This window comes from Chrysemys picta, chromosome 22 (assembly GCF_011386835.1).
Source record: "Chrysemys picta bellii isolate R12L10 chromosome 22, ASM1138683v2, whole genome shotgun sequence".
Lineage (NCBI taxonomy): Eukaryota > Metazoa > Chordata > Testudines > Emydidae > Chrysemys > Chrysemys picta.
This window is the reverse complement of record NC_088812.1, coordinates 1409128-1427050: the sequence shown is the minus strand read 5'-3', so window position 1 is coordinate 1427050 and position 17923 is coordinate 1409128. Positions and strand designations below refer to the sequence as shown.

Genomic DNA, 17923 nt, shown 5'->3' with positions numbered 1-17923 from the left:
AAACCCAGGGATGTGAGTTCAATCCTTGAGGGGGACATTTAGGGATCTGGGGCAAAGATCTGTCTGGGGATTGGTCCTGCTTTGAGCAGGGGGTTGGACTAGATACCTCCTGATAGTCTGTGATTTTATGATCATCAACGATCTACAACCTATCCTAGAAAACAATCCCCCACTCTCACAGACCATGGGAGACAGGCCAGTCCTCGCTTACAGACAGTCCCCCAACCTGAAGCAACTACACACCACACCACAATCACACAAACCCTGGTGCTAACTCTGTCCCCATATCTATTCAGGGGACACCATCATAGGACCTAGCCACACGTCAGGGGCTCGTTCACCTGCATATGTACCACTGTGATACATGCCATCAGGTGCCAGCAATGCCCCTCTGCCATGGACATTGGCCAAACCGGACAGTCTCTACGTAAAAGGATAAATGGACACAAATTGGACATCAGGAATGGTGACATACAAAAGCCAAGAGGAGAACACTTCAGTCTCCCTGGGAACTCAACAACAGACTTCAAAGTGGCCATTCTTCAAAAAAAACCGTCTCCAAGGAGAAACTGCAGAACTGGAATTCATTTGCAAACTGGACACCATCAAATTAGTCCTGAATAAATGGGTCATTACAAAAACTAATTCCCCCCCTGCTGATACTCACCCCTTCTTGTCAACTGTTTGAAATGGGCCACTTCCATCTTCATTGAACTGGCTCGTAGCACTGACCTCCTGCACTTGGGAAGGCAACTCCCATCTTTTCCTGTGCTGTGTATTTATACTGCCTCTGTATTTTCCACTCCATGCAGCTGATGAAGTGGGTTCTAACCCACGAAAGCTTCTGCCCAAATAAATGTGTTCGTCTCTAAGGTGCCACAAGGACTCCTCCTTGTTTTTGGTGATACAGACTCACATGGCTGCCCCTCTGAAACCTGTCCAGCAGTAGCAACCAATCACCTTTCCAGTGAGGTTCACAGCCAGATTTTCCTTTCTGTTTCAGCGCTGGCCCTTTTAGCCAGAAGGAAACTTTATAATTTACAAAACCAACAAACCGCAGGCTTCCCAAAGCAGTGAGACCGTGTCCAAGTGTAGGGAAAATGCTGAATCTCAACCCACAGCCCCTCTGGAGCGCGAGGGGAGCCGCTCGTGTTTCATCTCCCCTCATTTTGTGGTCCCAAGGCTGGCGGGGACAAGCCTCCTCCGAATTGAAAGGTAGGATGGGGCCCTGCTTAATTCATTGCCAATGCTCCATCCCGGGGGACCTGGGGTGTGCGGAACAAGCTGATTTGAGGGCGGCAGCGGTGGGACACGGCACCACGCCTTGCGAGGCTGTGTTTGGGATCGGGGGGGGGGGGGCTGTGTTTTCGACAGACAAACAGCAGCTCCCCACGGAGACAGAAGCTTTTATCCTGTGTGCAGAGAAACAAAGTGGACCAGAAATTAGACCAAACGAATGTTCGTACAGCGCCTGGCACAATGGAGCCTTGAGCCTCAGTGCTACCGTAATTCATCCAATAAATAATGTACAGCGCCCACACGGTGAGGTGGTGGGGCTGCTACCGTAATACACCAGAAAACAGAGCGGAAGGTCCCGATCCTTCAACCTTCAAACGCAGAAGGACCTAAAGCCAAAGAGGTGCTGGGGGCACTGGGCTGCAGGGAGTTATGTGGGCACTCAGTAGGGGGCGCTCTCCCCCACCGTCAGTGCCGATGCCAGTGTCCCCAGCATGGTGCTAGGGGGGGCAGTGTGCCCGGAGCAGGGAATGGCGTGGGTGACTCGGCAGGGGCGCTCTCCCTTTTGGGGTGTTGCTCAGCACAATGTGGGGGGGCTGTGCAGCAGGGAGCTGGGGGGCGCTCAGCCGGGGGCGCTCTCCCCTTGAAGTCAGCGCTGCCCCCACTGCTCCAGCCTGGGGCCGGGGTGCTGTGCTGCCCGGGGCAGTGTCTTTCGGATGAGAGGGGAACCCAGGGGTGGGAGGAGCACATGGGAGAGCCCAGGGACCCTCAGCGTCCTGGCCCAGGCTGGGAGACCAGGGCCGGCTCGGCCCGAGTCCCGGAGAAGGAGGCTTGAGGCGGGGTGCGCCGGGGCAGGGGCCGCTGGGCACATCCTGGGCAGGCTGTGAGAGGTGGGAGCTGGGAGGAATCATTCCCCCCCCCATGTCTGCCCCACACCCCCAGGAACCCGGGGAGGAAGCAGCGTCTGGGTTGGCAGGAATGGCCAGGAGGGAGGCCAGGAGCACAGTGATAGGGGGCAAGCCCCCTTCTGCTCCCCACGGGCCCTTCCCGGGGCTGGCCCTGGGAGCCCCGGTGCCTTCTGACTCAGGCTGATCACTGGGCTCTCCCCCCACACCCTGACTCGCCAGGAACTGCCCCACAGCCCGTTAACGCCCAGCCATGAGCCCGGCAGCGTCTCTCCGAGCCCGGTTCGGAGCCACTGGGTCCAAAAGCCCCAGTCCCTGGAGGCCGGCGAGCCCTCCTGCAGCTGACACGTGCCCCGGGGGCTCACGCTGCACAGGGCTGCTGGCTCAGCAGATGGGGTGAGCGTTTCCCTCTCCGTGACTCAGCGCGTGGGCTCCACTGCCTGCCACAAACACCACGCGGCTGCTGCCAGCGGAGAACCAGCGAAGCCAGCGGCAAAGCGCCAGGCCGGTGGGGTGGGGAGAGCAGGCCTGCCCGAGGCCTTGGAATCGCCGTGCCCTCCTGTGCCTGAGGATCTCAAAGCACCGTGCAGACGGGCACAGGGGTGAGCCAGGAGCACCCCGAGAAAATGGCAAAACTCGCATCTGAATCCAGGCTGCCGAGGGCCAGTTCCGGGGGGGAGCTGGGCTGGACTCAGCCCATGGCCCAGCGCCCTGTTTGGGGGCACTAGCGGTGTGCTATGGACCGCGGGAAGGGCTGGGCCGGGCCAGGATCCCGGGCACAGGGAGAAGGGGCAGGTGGGTGAGGATGAGGAAAACCCGAGCAATGCGCCTCACCCGCCCCCGGGACATTGTGGGTGGGAGGGAGCAGCCCCCAGCCAGGGAGGACGGCCCAGAGCAGCGGTGGTGGCAGGGGACTCTGCAGATCCTCCTCCCAATCTCGTTTCCCGCACCCCCACCTGCTCTGCCCCAGTCACCCTGCCTCCCCCGGCCCCGAGCCGGGCCCAGCCCATCCCTCCAGCGTGGGGAGCCGCTCATCTGGACACTTGTCTGGCGATCCTGGCTGGCTGCCCCCGCTCTGAGCCAGGGGACCTCCCTGAGGGGCAGTCGTGGGGTCGCTGCATAGCCGTGCTGGGAGAGCAGGGAAAGGGAATGGGGGACATGGGACACTTGCCCTGGGGGGGGCCGGTTCGGATCTGGCCCCAGGGCAGGGGCTGGTCGGCTCAGGGGGGTGGGCAATGGGGCACGGGGCCTGTCCCCTCTAGGAGGCGCTGGTTCGGATCTGGCCCCAGGGCAGGGGCTGGCTGGCTGGGGAAGAGATTCGTTACAGCAGAGCGGCGGGAAGCGGGTCAGATCCAGAGCCAGTCGCCGGCTGTCCCCCTCCCAGATATCTGGCTTTGTCACCCAGGCCTGAAGGAGCCGCAGGCCGGTCTGGAAAGCCCCGAGGGTGACACAGCCAGGGAGGAATTCCCCAAGGGTCTGGTTGGGCTGCCCTGGGGAAGTGCTCACACAGCGTCTCAAACCACAGAGCCCCGGCTCCGGGTTTAACCGTCAGCACCCAGGTGAGTTTGGGGAAGTCTCTCTCTAATCCCCTCTCCAGTGCAGCCCTGTGGGATGGGATCAGGCCCTGACGGCGCGGTGCTGACCCAGTGGCTTTGGCCTGGGCCAGGTGGTGTTGGGAGATGGTTTGTGACCCACAGGGAGGATGCTACACCGGGATTCACACACCTGGGGCCTGGTCCTGGGCAGGTCACGGGTCCTCGCTGGGCCTCTCTTTCCACCTTTGTCTAGTTTGGCTGTGAGCTGGGCAGCACGTGGCACAACAGAGGGCCTGATCTCAGCCGGGGTCTAGCCAGCGCCTGGCCTGACGGGGCCCTGATCTCGGAGGGAGTCTGGGCAGCGCCCGGCCTGACGGGGCCCTGATCTTGGCTGGGTCTGGGCAGCGCCCGGCCTGACAGGGCCCTGATCTCAGCCAGGGTCTGGGCAGGGTGGGGATGGGAGTCGTCCCCCCGGATTTCTAGCAAAGTGCACAATGCTGGATTTGTGGCCCTGGGGCTTGTGCAGCGGGAGTGGAGAGACAGGCTGGGGTCATGCAGGGGACATGCAGTCCCGGGTTCATTCCCAGCATCTCTTCATCTTCCATGATAAAAAATAACGAACACCCCAGGCTGCACTGAGCGAACGCCCATTGGAGCCCCCCAGCCTGGGATCCTGAAGCACAGAGTGATTCTCCCAGCCCCCCGAGGTGGAGCAGCAGCACCGCCCCCATTGTACACAGGGAAACTGAGGCACAGGGCGGGGATGTCACTTGCCCAAGGTCACAGAGCAGGGCAGCAGCAGAACTAGACACAGAATTCAGGAGTCCTGGCTCCCCTCCCTCCACTAGACCCCACTCCCCGCCCAGAGCTGGGGTAGAAACCAGGAGTCCTGGTTCCCAGCCCCCGCTGCACTAACCACTAGATATCACCCCCCTCCCAGAAAGAGTGGACAAGGTAGTCCTTTAATGAGCACCATTAAGTTTCAGGGTGAACAGCCCCTCCCGCAGTGCTGCTGGTGCAGGCTGCCATGAGGGTGGCGTGGCTCCACTTGCTGCAGCCACAGGATGTGCTGGGGCGGGGTGGGGCTGCCGTGCAGGGAGCGGGGGAGCAGCCCCCGGTGCTCTTAGCTCAGCAGCCAAGTTGTCGGTGCTTGAGCGGCTGCCTGTGCCCCAGGCGGTTCCCACGTCCCAGCACTGCGGGTCGGGCTGCCCGTGTTCCTAGGGGATCCCCACGCTGCACCCCCATGCGCTAGAGCCCCTTGCACTCCCAGAGCCGGGAGAGAACCCAGGAGTCCTAGCTCCCAGCTCCCCCCGCTCTAACCCACCACTCCCCTCCCGGAGCTGGGGATAGTCCTGGCCCCCAGCCCCAACCCAATAAGCCAGAATCCCCACGCCCGGCAGGCCTGGGGTGGAAGGGCTGGGTGCTTGCACCCAAGGGAGCAGGTCGGGGCTTGCCTGGCAGGGAGGAGGAGACAGACAGACAGACACACAGCACAGCACTCCAGGGGCCGTGGGCGGATGAACCGGTTGAGCAGAAGGACCGGGTGCCAGGCAGTGCAGCTGGGGGCCGATTCTGCAGGGATCGTGCCCGGGCTGGAGGGCAGGGCCGTGGGGGGCGCTGTGGGCTTCCCACAGGAGGGCGCGCGGGTGGCAGGAGGATCCGGATGCGCCGGCCCATTGGGAACCCGGGAGGAAACACAGTGCCCAGCCCTGGGGGCCAGGGAAGAGGGGCGGGCATGGCGCCGGAGCCCAGGGATCAAACGGATCCCCCCAAAGCCTGGCAGAGACAGAGGTCAGGTGTCTCTGCCCCCCCCCCCGGGGAAGCAGTAGGGGAGTATTAGGGTTGGGGCCATTGCCCCCCATTTCTCCCCATCCTGCCCAGACCTGAGACCCCGCCACAGACTTGAATTTCTGTCCTGTGGGCTCCACGTCGCCCCTTCCCCTGCCTGGACCCGGTCACCTCCAGCGGGGTGAACCTTGGCACCCGGGGCCGTCTGGCGTGGGATGCAGCCTGGCACCTGGGCTCGGGGGACAGGAGCCAATGGGGTTGGGGAGCCCTTCCATCCCGAGGGACCCCCCTCATCCAGCCCAGTCCCCAGGGCAGGGAGGGGATGGGATGGGGCAGACGGGACTCCAGATGGCTGCTCCCAAAGAGGCGAATCCTGGCAGCCCCCCAGCATCTTCCCACCTGCCCACCCTGGCGCTCCCATCGCCCCGGCAGCTGTTGCTACGTCTCCGGAGAATGTGGCTGGGGGAGGGGCAGGGTGGGTTCGCTGGGACCCGGAGCCACACAAGGGCACTGGGGGGCAGATAGAGGGGAAGGGGCTGGGGTCGAGGGCTAGAGGGTGAGAGGCAGGTAGTGCAATGGGGGAGGGGAACAGCAAGACACACCTGCGCTGGGGAGAAGGGGGTGATGCACCTGCATGTGTGTGGTTGGGAGGGTGAGATCGAGTCAAGGACCCCAGCCAGGCACTGAGATGCGGCTGCCTCTGGGGTGGGGCATGGAGGCTGTTTATACAGGGCCCCTTGCCCGAAGATGCAGCTGCCTCTGGGGTGGGACAGATGGGCCGCGGGGGCTGCATTCCCCAGCGCTGGGGTGGTGGTTCCTCACTGTGCTCTGGCTCCCATCACTCCCCCCCCCATGTGCCTTCCTGCCCAGGGAGCGGTGAGACCCCCCAGCCCAGTGGTGCATTGAAATCCTCTGACCCCAGGCTCCGTCCAGCCTGAACCTCCTTTCCCAGACACCCTGGGGAGGGGAACTGAGCTGTCTTCCAGCGCTCCTGAAGGATTCACCCCGCGGGACCCAGCCCTATTGTGTCTGCATTAGGCACGGCCACTGCCCCTTCCGCCCGCCCGAACGGGGTATTGTTCCTCCCAGCCGGGCAGTGCCAGCCGGACGCACACAGAACCGGTGGAGCATCCCTAACCCCGCAGCTGGCAGCGCCCCAGATCCCGGACCCCCGAGCTGCCTCTGAGCTGGGACTGCCCCCCCCCCCCCGGGAATCTGGGCAGCTGGCTCCTGGGGGGGAGTATTAGGGGCCCGCGATAGCAAGGAAATGGTACAGCATGGCTGAGATTGGGGGGCACCGGCAGAGCTGGTGCGGGAGGGGGAGCCCAGGGCTGGGATAGTGGTGGGCTGCGGGTCGGGAGTGAGGGGCACTGGCAGAGCTGTGGGGGATCCCAGGTCTGGGATAGCAGGGGCTGTGGGTCGGGGTTTGAGGGGCACCGGCAGAGCTGGTGGGGGGCAGGACTGGGATAGCAGGGGCTGTGGGTCGGGGTTGAAGGGCACAATGGGAGCCCAGGGCTGGAATAGCAGGGGGCTGTGGGTTGGGAGTGGGGGGCAGCAGCAGAGGTGGGGGGGCAGGGCTGGGATAGCGGTGGGCGAAGTGCCCGTGGCTTTGGGCTTTGTCTGTCGTTCGCTGGCCGATCACCCCTCGCCCGTCCGCCGGGTCCCAGACACTCCAATCCCAAGCCAGGCTGCAGGGCCCCCCGGATGCCCTGGGACTCCGTCCCCTCCCCCTCTTTGGCCCCTGCCCCCAGCGGAAGGGGCGGCCTGGCCGGGGGCACTGCAGTACACTTCCCCTGCCGCAGCCGGCTCCGGGCTGTGCCAGGCCGCCCCCCAGACGGGCCCCGGCAGCCGGGTGGTGCCGGGGGTGGGAGCCGCTGGCGTGGGGACAGAATTAGCATCTGAATGCGGAGGGTGGCGGGTCCCTGCTGGAGCCAGGCCAGGCTGCCGGGCCTCCCAGCTGCTCCCCAGTGCGGGGGGCCGAGGGGAGGTACCAGCCCCTTTCTCGCTGCCCCGAGGTCAGAGCTAGGCCATGCAATGGGGGGCCCTGCTCCCAGCCCCACCCCAGAGAGACCAGTTCCCAGCTCAGCCACTCTTCCCACGGGGAAGGGGCCTGACATTCAGAGAGGGGGGCTGGGAGCCAGGACTCCTGGGTTCTCTCCCCAGCGTTGGATGGGGAGTGGGGTCTAGTGGGTGAGGGGGCGGGCTGGGAGCCAGGACTCCTGGGTTCTCTCCCCAGCGTTGGATGGGGAGTGGGGTCTAGTGGGTGAGGGGCAGGCTGGGAGCCAGGACTCCTGGGTTCTCTCCCCAGTGCTAGGAGGGGAGTGGGAGTGAGTGAGTGGGGGGCTGGGACCCCGGACTCCTAGGTTCTAGTCCTGTCTCTGCCCTGCAGCCCCCCCGTCTCAGATCCTGGTTCTTTGCAGCCCAGACTCGCACCGCCCCCCCGAAGGCTGCGCTCCCCCGGCCAGGGCGGGGGCGGAGGGGGGAACGGGAGGTTCCCACGTGACCAGGCACCGGGCCAGGCTCCGGGCTCCGGCACGTTACTCGCGGCAGCCTGGGACGCGACCGGACGGTGAGTGCGGGGCTGCGCCCCCTGCCCGGGGCTGGTGTTCGCGGGACCGGCGCGGGAGAGCCCCCGGGCGGGGATCGGGACCCGCGGGGACCGGCCGGGGCACGGGACTGTCCCGCGTGGAATTTGCGGGGCGGAACGTGGCGCGGGGGGGTTCGCCTGCCCCGCGCGGACAAGGCTCTGGGCTCAAAGCTGGATTCAATCGGGGGTGTCCATGGCCCCCCCAGCGGAGCGCAGGACCAGGGCGCTCCGACTCCTAATGCAGGGAGGGGGTCCCGGCCCCGTGGGGCAGAATCACGGTGCGACCCTGGAGTACCCAGGGGCAGCTCCCACCCGCACTTCGCTGCCTTCAGAAACACCCTGGGCACAGCCCTCCTCACCCGTCCCTGGCCCACAGCTCGGGCCCTGTTCCCCACCACCTGGCCCCTTGGGGTGTCCATGGGGCCCTGGGATCGAGGGTGGCAGGGGCTGGGCCCTGGATCTCTGCCACCTGCCCCTCTCTGGGGGCAGAGCACAGACCCGCTGAGCCATCCGACCCTCCCGGAGCCTGGGCATTGCCCCCGCCAGTCCTGATCCTAGTGCAGCGCTGCCTGTGGGTGTGGGTCACAGGGAGTCACTCGCGATTCACCCCACACTGGCCCTAGGGCATTGGCCCCCCTGAGGTGCCAGTGTGACCTTGGCACATGCTCCGGGGGTGGGGAGACAGGGCATCGCTGGGTTCTGGGACAGGTCATCCCCCCCCTTCCCTGTGGGGGTCACACCCAGCCCCCAAGCTCCGTGCTGGGTCTGCGGATCGAGGTTTGGCTACCTAGAGCCAAAGAGGGGGAAGCCCCCTCTGCCCCCCCGCTGGTCTCATATATGCCCATATTGACCAGTGCTCAGAGGGAGCCTGGGAACTTTCCCAGCCTGAGGAGGCATCACGCTGCCCCGGGGTGCAGCGCCCCAGGGGTGCAGCCCGCCCAGAACAGCCCGGGTCCAGCTCTCCCCGAGCTGCCGAACGCCCTGGCCTGTGCCACTGCTCGGGGAAGCCGGGGACGAATGGTTCGTTCCGGGGCTCAGAGATCAGGTTTCAGACTGGTAGCCGATGAAGTGGGTTTTAGCCCACGAAAGCTTCTGCCCAAATACATTTGTTAGTCTCTAAGGTGCCACAAGGACTCCTCGTTCCTAGGGCTCAGAGAGATGCCACAGGGGGATTTTCAGAGTGCGCTGGGGAACGGAGCTGGGGGAGGACAAGTGATTGTTAGTGTTTGTGTGATGGAAATGTTGACTGAGATCAGGCCCCGTCGTGCGGGGCGCTGCCCAGACTTCAACCAAGATCGGGGCCCCGTCGTGCTCGGGCTCCGTTCCCCACCTCCTGGCCCTTTGTGGTGTCCATGGGGCCCTGGTGTTGAGGATGGCATGAGGTGGCAGGGGATGGGCCCTCGATCTTCATGGCCCCCCCACCGGAGCGCAGGACCAGGGTGCTCCGACTCCTAATGCACGGGGGAGGGCAGGGAGGGGGGTCCCGACCCTGTGGTACCCAGGGGCAGCTCCCACCCGCACTTCGCTGCCTTCGAAACACCCTGGGCACAGCCCTCCTCACCCGTCCCTGGCCCACAGCTCGGGCCCGTTCCCCACCGCCTGGCCCCTTGGGGTGTCCATGGGGTCCTGGGGTCGAGGGTGGCAGGGTCTGGGCCCTGGATCTCTGCCACCTGCCCCTCTCTGGGGGCAGAGCACAGACCCGCTGAGCTATCCGACCCTCCCGGAGCCTGGGCATTGCCCCCCGCCAGCCCCGATCCTAGTGCAGCGCTGCCTGTGGGTGTGGGTCACAGGGAGTCACTCGCGATTCACCCCACGCTGGCCCGAGGGCATTGGCCCCCCTGAGGTGCCAGTGTGACCTTGGCACATGCTCCGGGGGTGGGGAGACAGGGCATCGCTGGGTTCTGGGCCAGGTCATCCCCCCCCTTCCCTGTGGGGGTCACACCCAGCCCCCAAGCTCCGTGCTGGGTCTGTGGATCGAGGTTTGGCTACCTAGAGCCAAAGAGGGGGAAGCCCCCTCTGCCCCCCCGCTGGTCTCATATATGCCCATATTGACCAGTGCTCAGAGGGAGCCTGGGAACTTTCCCAGCCTGAGGAGGCATCACGCTGCCCCGGGGTGCAGCGCCCCAGGGGTGCAGCCAGCCCAGAACAGCCCGGGTCCAGCTCTCCCCGAGCTGCCGAACGCCCTGGCCTGTGCCACTGCTCGGGGAAGCCGGGGACGAATGGTTCGTTCCAGGGCTCAGAGATCAGGTTTCAGACTGGTAGCTGATGAAGTGGGTTTTAGCCCACGAAAGCTTCTGCCCAAATACATTTGTTAGTCTCTAAGGTGCCACAAGGACTCCTCGTTCCTAGGGCTCAGAGAGATGCCACAGGGGGATTTTCAGAGTGCGCTGGGGAACGGAGCTGGGGGAGGACAAGTGATTGTTAGTGTTTGTGTGATGGAAATGTTGACTGAGATCAGGCCCCGTCGTGCGGGGCGCTGCCCAGACTTCAACCAAGATCGGGGCCCCGTCGTGCTCGGGCTCCGTTCCCCACCTCCTGGCCCTTTGTGGTGTCCATGGGGCCCTGGTGTTGAGGATGGCATGAGGTGGCAGGGGATGGGCCCTCGATCTTCATGGCCCCGCCACCGGAGCGCAGGACCAGGGTGCTCCGACTCCTAATGCACGGGGGAGGGCAGGGAGGGGGGTCCCGACCCTGTGGTACCCAGGGGCAGCTCCCACCCGCACTTCGCTGCCTTCGAAACACCCTGGGCACAGCCCTCCTCACCCGTCCCTGGCCCACAGCTCGGGCCCGTTCCCCACCGCCTGGCCCCTTGGGGTGTCCATGGGGTCCTGGGGTCGAGGGTGGCAGGGGATGGGCCCTGGATCTCTGCCACCTGCCCCTCTCTGGGGGCAGAGCACAGACCCGCTGAGCCATCCGACCCTCCCGGAGCCTGGGCATTGCCCCCCGCCAGCCCCGATCCTAGTGCAGCGCTGCCTGTGGGTGTGGGTCACAGGGAGTCACTCGCGATTCACCCCACGCTGGCCCGAGGGCATTGGCCCCCCTGAGGTGCCAGTGTGACCTTGGCACATGCTCCGGGGGTGGGGAGACAGGGCATCGCTGGGTTCTGGGACAGGTCATCCCCCCCCTTCCCTGTGGGGGTCACACCAGCCCCCAAGCTCCGTGCTGGGTCTGCGGATCGAGGTTTGGCTACCTAGAGCCAAAGAGGGGGAAGCCCCCTCTGCCCCCCCGCTGGTCTCACATATGCCCATATTGACCAGTGCTCAGAGGGAGCCTGGGAACTTTCCCAGCCTGAGGAGGCATCACGCTGCCCCGGGGTGCAGCGCCCCAGGGGTGCAGCCAGCCCAGAACAGCCCGGGTCCAGCTCTCCCCGAGCTGCCGAACGCCCTGGCCTGTGCCACTGCTCGGGGAAGCCGGGGACGAATGGTTCGTTCCAGGGCTCAGAGATCAGGTTTCAGACTGGTAGCCGATGAAGTGGGTTTTAGCCCACGAAAGCTTCTGCCCAAATACATTTGTTAGTCTCTAAGGTGCCACAAGGACTCCTCGTTCCTAGGGCTCAGAGAGATGCCACAGGGGGATTTTCAGAGTGCGCTGGGGAACGGAGCTGGGGGAGGACAAGTGATTGTTAGTGTTTGCGTGATGGAAATGTTGACTGAGATCAGGGCCCTGTCACGCCGGGTGCTGCCCAGACCCCGACCGAGATCAGGCCCCGTCGCGCCGGGCACTGCCCAGACCCCGACCGAGATCGGGGCCCCGTCGCACTGGGCGCTGCCCAGACCCCAACCAAGATCAGGGCCCCGTCGCGCTGGGCGCTGCTCCGACCCCGGCCGAGATCGGGGCCCCGTCGCGCCAGGCACTGCCCAGACCCCGGCCGAGATCGGGGCCCCGTCGCGCCAGGCACTGCCCAGACCCCGACCGAGATCGGGGCCCCGTTGCGCCACGCGCTGCCCCGACCCCAGCCAAGATTGGGGCCCCGTCGTGCCGGGCGGGGCCCCGTCGTGCCGGGCGCTGCCCCGACCCCGGCCAAGATGAGGGCCCTGTCGCACCGGGTGCTGCCCCGACCCCAGCCGAGATCGGGGCCCCGTCGCGCCGGGAGTTGCCCCGACCCCGGCCGAGATCGGGGCCCCGTCGCGCCGGGAGTTGCCCCGACCCTGACTGAGATCAGGGCCCCGTCACGCTGGGCGCTGCCCAGACCCACAGTAAGGGACCCTCCCTGCCCCAGCAGCAGAATGGGGGTGGGTGGTGTGGGGTGGTAAATGGGGCATGGGGGGGAGGGGGTGTTTTTCCAGTGCAGCTGCTCTCTGCGCATCCCTCGTCCTGGCCGGCCCAAGTGACCCGTCCCCGTCTCTGTCGGGCTCGGGCTCCTTGGAGGATTCGCAGCCTCGCCATGAATCCCTCCAGGCCACTCTGTAAGAACAGGATCCCAGCCCCTTGGTCCCGGCTGTCCCCCCCCCGCCCCCGCCCCTCCCCAGCCCCAGCTGCTGTTATCCCGCAGGCGTTTCTGTTTGCCGGGCCCAGCCCAGCCCGCAGCGGGGGGGTGATACGGGGGGTGATTAGAAACTAGCTCAACCCTGCAGGGGACAGAGGGGCTGTGAGGATTTTAGTCTCAGGGAGTGAGGGGGGGGAACAAGCCCCATTCCAGACACCCCCCTGCGGGCGGAGGGAACCAGGGAGCGGAGCTGTTCCAGGCTCTGCCATGGCCAGAGGGATGGACAGGCCAGGAGGGCCGTGACCCAGCGCCCAGCTTTGCTGCAAAAGGCCCTGGGAGACCCCCCGCGGGCTCGGTACGAGCTCGGCCCCTCCCCCCACGTCCCGGCTCCCTCTCCCGCTTGGTCCATGGGGCTAGGCCCCGGTGGGAGCAGGGCTGTGACGTCTCCAGCCGCGCCTGGCATGCCCCAGCGGAGCCAACCTCTGCCAGCTGCCCCCGGACTGGGTATTTGAAGGGAGTGTCTGGTATTTAACCGCTTGGCCTGGGGCTGGGGCACAGCCCCACAGCTGCTCTGCGGGGGGGGGGGGGGGGGGCGCAACTTTCCGTCGCCTTCCTTGGCTTTGGATCAGCTCCCCCCCTCCCCCCCCAGGCAAAGCGACCCCCAGACTCCAGTGCCCCTCGTTTCGCACAGGGCGTCAGCTGACCCATTCCCAGCCGCCTGGCAGCCAATCAGGTGCCCAGGAGATTGAGATGCCCACGCCCCGCTTGCTCGAGGGGGCACCAGTTGCTGCAAAACAGCTGGGCACCAATGCCGAGCGAGCAGTGGGCAGTGCCAGCCGGGGGAGCGGGGAGCCCTGCGCTGGGATTCCTGCTGCTTTGAATATGTGGGGCGTGAGGGCCAGAGGCCAGCCCCAGACGCGCTGCAGAAAGCAGGCGGCGCAGGGCAGAGCCGGGAATCGGCGGCTCTTCCGGCTGGCTGAAGGCAGAGGGCATGGAGGGGGAGCGTCCCGGCGGGAGGCAGCGCTGGGGGTGTGTGTGTGTGTGTGTGTGTTTGCATGCACGGTTGTCTGTGATGTCCAAGCGCAGGCGTGTGTGGTGGGGGATGTGGCTGGGGGGTGCAGGGGGCTGAGAGGTGGGAGCAGGAGCTGTGCGTGAGGGAGGTACCCCCAGTACCAGCCCCCTGAGTGGAGTTCTGCCCCCCAGTCCCCCGCGTTCTCTATGGCCCCAGTGGAGCCTGCCCCCTGGGCGCCCAGAGGCCGGTACACGGCACCAGGGTCCTGACGTGCCTCTGCCCCTCTTCGCAGGGCTCCCCCAGGCGGCTGACGATGCCCCGCACCGAGCGGCCCCCTGCCGCTGAGCCGCAGTAACACCCGCCGTGGCAAGCAGGCCCCGGCGCGGGGCCAGGAGAGCGCCCGCTGCTGGCGAGCCGGAGCGGGCAGGGCCGCGCCATGTAGCGCCCGCGGCAGCCACCGGCATGGAGCTGATCACGGCTGAGTCCCCGGCCCGGCTGGTCCGGCTCTACCGGGAGTATCACAACAACGAGCTCATCTCCCTGCACTACAACTACACGGGGAAGCTGCAGGCCAGCAGCAAGTACAAGGGTGGCCTGAAGGCCGACGCGGTGGCGTTCCTGGCCGTCTGCGCCCTCATCGTGCTGGAGAACCTGGTGGTGCTGCTGGCCATCTGGAGGAACAAGAAGTTCCACTCGCCCATGTTCTACTTGCTGGGCAACCTGACCCTGTCGGACCTGCTGGCCGGGCTGGCCTACACGGCCAACATCGCCATGTCGGGCGCCAACACCCTCCAGCTCACCCCGCTGCTGTGGTTCCTCCGGGAGGCGGGCGTCTTCATCACCCTGACCGCCTCCGTCTTCAGCCTGCTGGCCATCGCCATCGAGCGGCACATCACCATGAGCCGCATGAAGCTCTACCACGGCGACAAGAAGGGCCGCATGTTCCTGCTGGTGGGGGCCACCTGGGCGGCTTCGGTGCTGCTGGGGGTCCTGCCCGTCATGGGCTGGAACTGCCTGGACAGGCTGGCCGACTGCTCCACCGTCCTGCCGCTCTTCTCCAAGAGCTACGTCCTCTTCTGCATCACCGTCTTCCTGGTCATCCTGGTGTCCATCACGGTGCTCTACGCCCGCGTCTTCCGCATGGTCAAGGGCAGCAGCCCGCGGCCGGGCCGCCTGCGCAAAGGGATGCTGAAGCGCTCGCAGAAGTACATGGCCCTGCTCAAGACAGTCACCATCGTGGTGGGGACTTTTGTGGCCTGTTGGCTGCCCCTCTTCCTGCTGCTGCTGCTGGACGTGTGGTGCGAGGCTCAGGCCTGCCCCGTGCTCTACAAGGCCGACTACTTCCTCGGCTTGGCCATGATCAACTCCCTGCTCAACCCCATCATCTACACGCTGACCAGCAAGGACATGCGCCGGGCCATCCTCAAACTGCTGTGCTGTCTGCTGGTGGGGCCGCCCGAGGACGGCCCGGCCCAGCGCTTCGGGATCCCCATCCTGGAGTGCAGCACCAGCAAGTCAGAGCGCTCGTCCCACCGGCCCGAGGGAATCGATACCAGCCTGTCCACGGGCAACGGCACGCCCACCCCCATCAAAGCGCTGGTGCCCAGTGCCGAGTCCTGAGCCCCCTCCCCTCACACCGGGGTCGGAGCGTGGCACGGGCCGGGGGGAGAGCTGGGACAGGCGCCCCCGCGACTTGGAACGGCTGGAGCCCTGGCTGCCTGGGAGGTGAGGGACCCTGCAGGGAGCTGTGTGCCCCCACCAGAGGGCCGTAGCCCTGGGGTGCCCCCTGCTGGTCTGGTCTGTACGAAGCTCGTTGCTGGTCCGGGCAGCGTATCTGTACGGCACACCGCGTTAACACCCGTGGGCCCGAATTGCTCAGACAAGCCAGACCCCCACCAAGTGATCCAGTGCATCCCCTGGCGCAGAGCCGATCCCAGATCCCGCGCCCCACGCAGCCCCCCGGCGCAGAGCCGATCCCAGATCCCATGCCCCACGCAGCCCCCCGGCGCAGAGCCAATCCCAGATCCCGCCCCCCCACGCAGCCCCCTGGCGCAGAGCCGATCCCAGATGCCGCGCCCCACGCAGCCCCCCGGCGCAGAGCCGATCCCAGATCCCGCGCCCCATGCAGCCCCCCGGCGCAGAGCCGATCCCAGATCCTGCCCCCCACGCAGCCCCCCGGCGCAGAGCCGATCCCAGATCCCGTGCCCCACGCAGCCCCCCGGCGCAGAGCCGATCCCAGATCCCGCGCCCCATGCAGCCCCCCGGCGCAGAGCTGATCCCAGATCCCGCCCCCCACGCAGCCCCCCCATGGCCAGTACAGCCCACATTACAACCCCTGTGCCCCCTCCCAGAGGCTCAGCACACCCCACTTCCCACTCTGGTGACCCAGTACAGTAGACCCCCCCCCCATCCCCATGCCCCGCGCTGCCTGGGGGCTCACTGGCCAGGCCCTGCGCTCCCATCACTCGTGGTAAATTAAGGCCTCTCGGGGCCCCTTGTTGTTGTTGTTTTTTAACAGGTTTGTAATAAAAAGCCTCCTTGGCGCTCCCTGTCCTGTCCTGCCCCCCTTAACCCCTTTGCTGCTGGCACTTCCTGTGTGGGCAGAGCCATGGTGCCAGGTCCCCGGGGGGCAGCTGTGAATTGGTTTCTGTTGCTGGGGGGGACAACGATTCGGGGGCACCCCAGCGTGGGGGGAGGGACACCAGGTATCCAGCATGGGGGTGAGCTCACTTTGCTGGGCATGGAGACCAGGGCAGGGGGGGGGGGATTGCCTCGGCAGTGACCCTGGCCCGGTCGGCACAGGGGTGCGTGGAGCCGAGGCAGGACATGATGCAGTTTCCTCAGGAAACCCTCTCTCCTTGCGGGCTACGCTTTGCAGACGGAGCCTGGTGCTCGGAGCTGTACCCTGACCTTGCCACAGCTGGGGACTGTGGGGGAAAGGAGTGGGGGGGTAAGGCCCCCCCATGGCATGTGTTCCTAGGCCCCTGAGGGAGTCTTGGATGGGGGAGGAGAGCCCCTCGGGGTGTGGCCAGGACAGGGAGCCGAGCCCCACAGGCTGCTCCTGCCCCTCTCGAGGACCCCAGGGCAGACGGGGTGAGGGACCCAGCTCAGCCTGACACGGCCGCAGCCTGGGCCTCGCCCGTGTGCTGCCCACGGCTGCCCCTTGGCCAGGGCGGAGCCAGGCCTCGAACGCCTTCCTCGGGCAGCAGAAAGGAGGGGCTGCGGGTCGGGGGTGCGGGGCAGGACTGGGATAGCAGGGGGCTGCAGGTCTGGACTGAGAGCCACCGGCAGAGTGAGGGGAGCCCGGGGGAGGGTCAGAAGCAGCCCCCTGAGTGGACTCACCCCCCCCCCATCTCTCTGGTGTCCCCCAGTCTCGCCCCATGGCTCTCTGAGCGATATCAGGGCGCTCAGCGCCCTCTTGTGGCCAGCTGGGGAACGGCCCCAAGGCCTGTGCCCTGCGGTCATTCAGGGACAGAGGAGTTGGGGTCACTCGTGGGGGGTGAAATGCAGCGAAGGGCGGGTCCGACACGCTGTGCAATGAGACGTGCCCCTGGGCAGCGCTAGGGGGCGCTTTGTCGGTGGAGGGAGGGGTGTGGGGCTCAGCAGGGGGCGCTCTCCCTCCCAGAATCAATATTGATCCCACCACATCTGCCCTTGCGGCCGGATCACCTTAGCCCAGGCCACTGATGAGATCGGGGTCCACACATCCCACTTGGCCCCTGGACAGACAGTGCTTAAACCCTGTAAAAACGACATAATAGACATCCAATCTCCTCCTGTCCCTCGCTTCAGTGTAGGTATTCAAACCTTATCCCGCGTGAAGGAAAGAACCGCTTGCTCGGCGCTGCCGAAATCCTATTATGACAAACTGACAAGTGATTTGGGGTTTTCCCGCAGTCGGGGGGTTTTGCCCACCCCGTCGCCCCTGGAACAACGAACTTTTCCTGCTCCCGCTATTATGGCTGCGAGTGCTTGGGGATCCCAGTCCCGCTGGAGGGCTCTCCCGCTGGGTGCTGGCATTGGCGCGTTACCGGCAGGCCCCACAGCGGCTCAGAGCGAGTGGGGGCACCTGGGGCAGCAGCTGGAACCCCGTTATTCGGGAGGCTGCAGGCCCGAGGGGAGCAGCTGCTGTGGCCCAACCGGTGGCCAGGTCAGGTGGTCGCTGAGCGCTGCTGTCCTCGGTGTCCTTGGGGATTAGCTGAGGTGGGTGACCTGGAAGGGAGGGGCCCTGTGGGCGGTTGAGGCCCCTGGTGATTTCTAGCACATCGCTCAGAGTCTGACACGGCCCAGAGGTCCCCCCTCAAGGGCAAGTATGAAATCCAAGTCCCCTACGGGTCACCCGTCGAGAGACCGTTTAACAGAACCCAGGAGTGCTGGCTCCCAGCCCCTCCCCCCCCCAACCACTAGCCCCCACTCCCCTCCCAGAGCCTGGAT

The 17923-nt window shown here is 65.9% G+C and overlaps 2 protein-coding genes across 2 annotated transcripts in view; one reads left to right on the top strand and one right to left on the bottom strand.

The window, feature by feature from the left end:
- SPC24 (SPC24 component of NDC80 kinetochore complex) overlaps positions 1-17923 on the bottom strand; it is a 63019-nt gene that overhangs the window by 21708 nt on the left and 23388 nt on the right. The window lies entirely within an intron of this gene.
- S1PR5 (sphingosine-1-phosphate receptor 5) lies at positions 7297-15259 on the top strand. Its single transcript, XM_005279549.5, has 2 exons — positions 7297-8033; positions 13782-15259. The coding sequence occupies exon 2, from the start codon at positions 13952-13954 to the stop codon at positions 15107-15109; it is 1158 nt and encodes a 385-aa protein (XP_005279606.1). The 5' UTR covers positions 7297-8033; positions 13782-13951; the 3' UTR covers positions 15110-15259.

Bases quoted from the DNA above. Each gene is read 5' to 3' on its own strand.
- S1PR5 (XM_005279549.5), top strand. From the start codon at position 13,952: ATGGAGCTGATCACGGCTGAGTCCCCGGCCCGGCTGGTCCGGCTCTAC.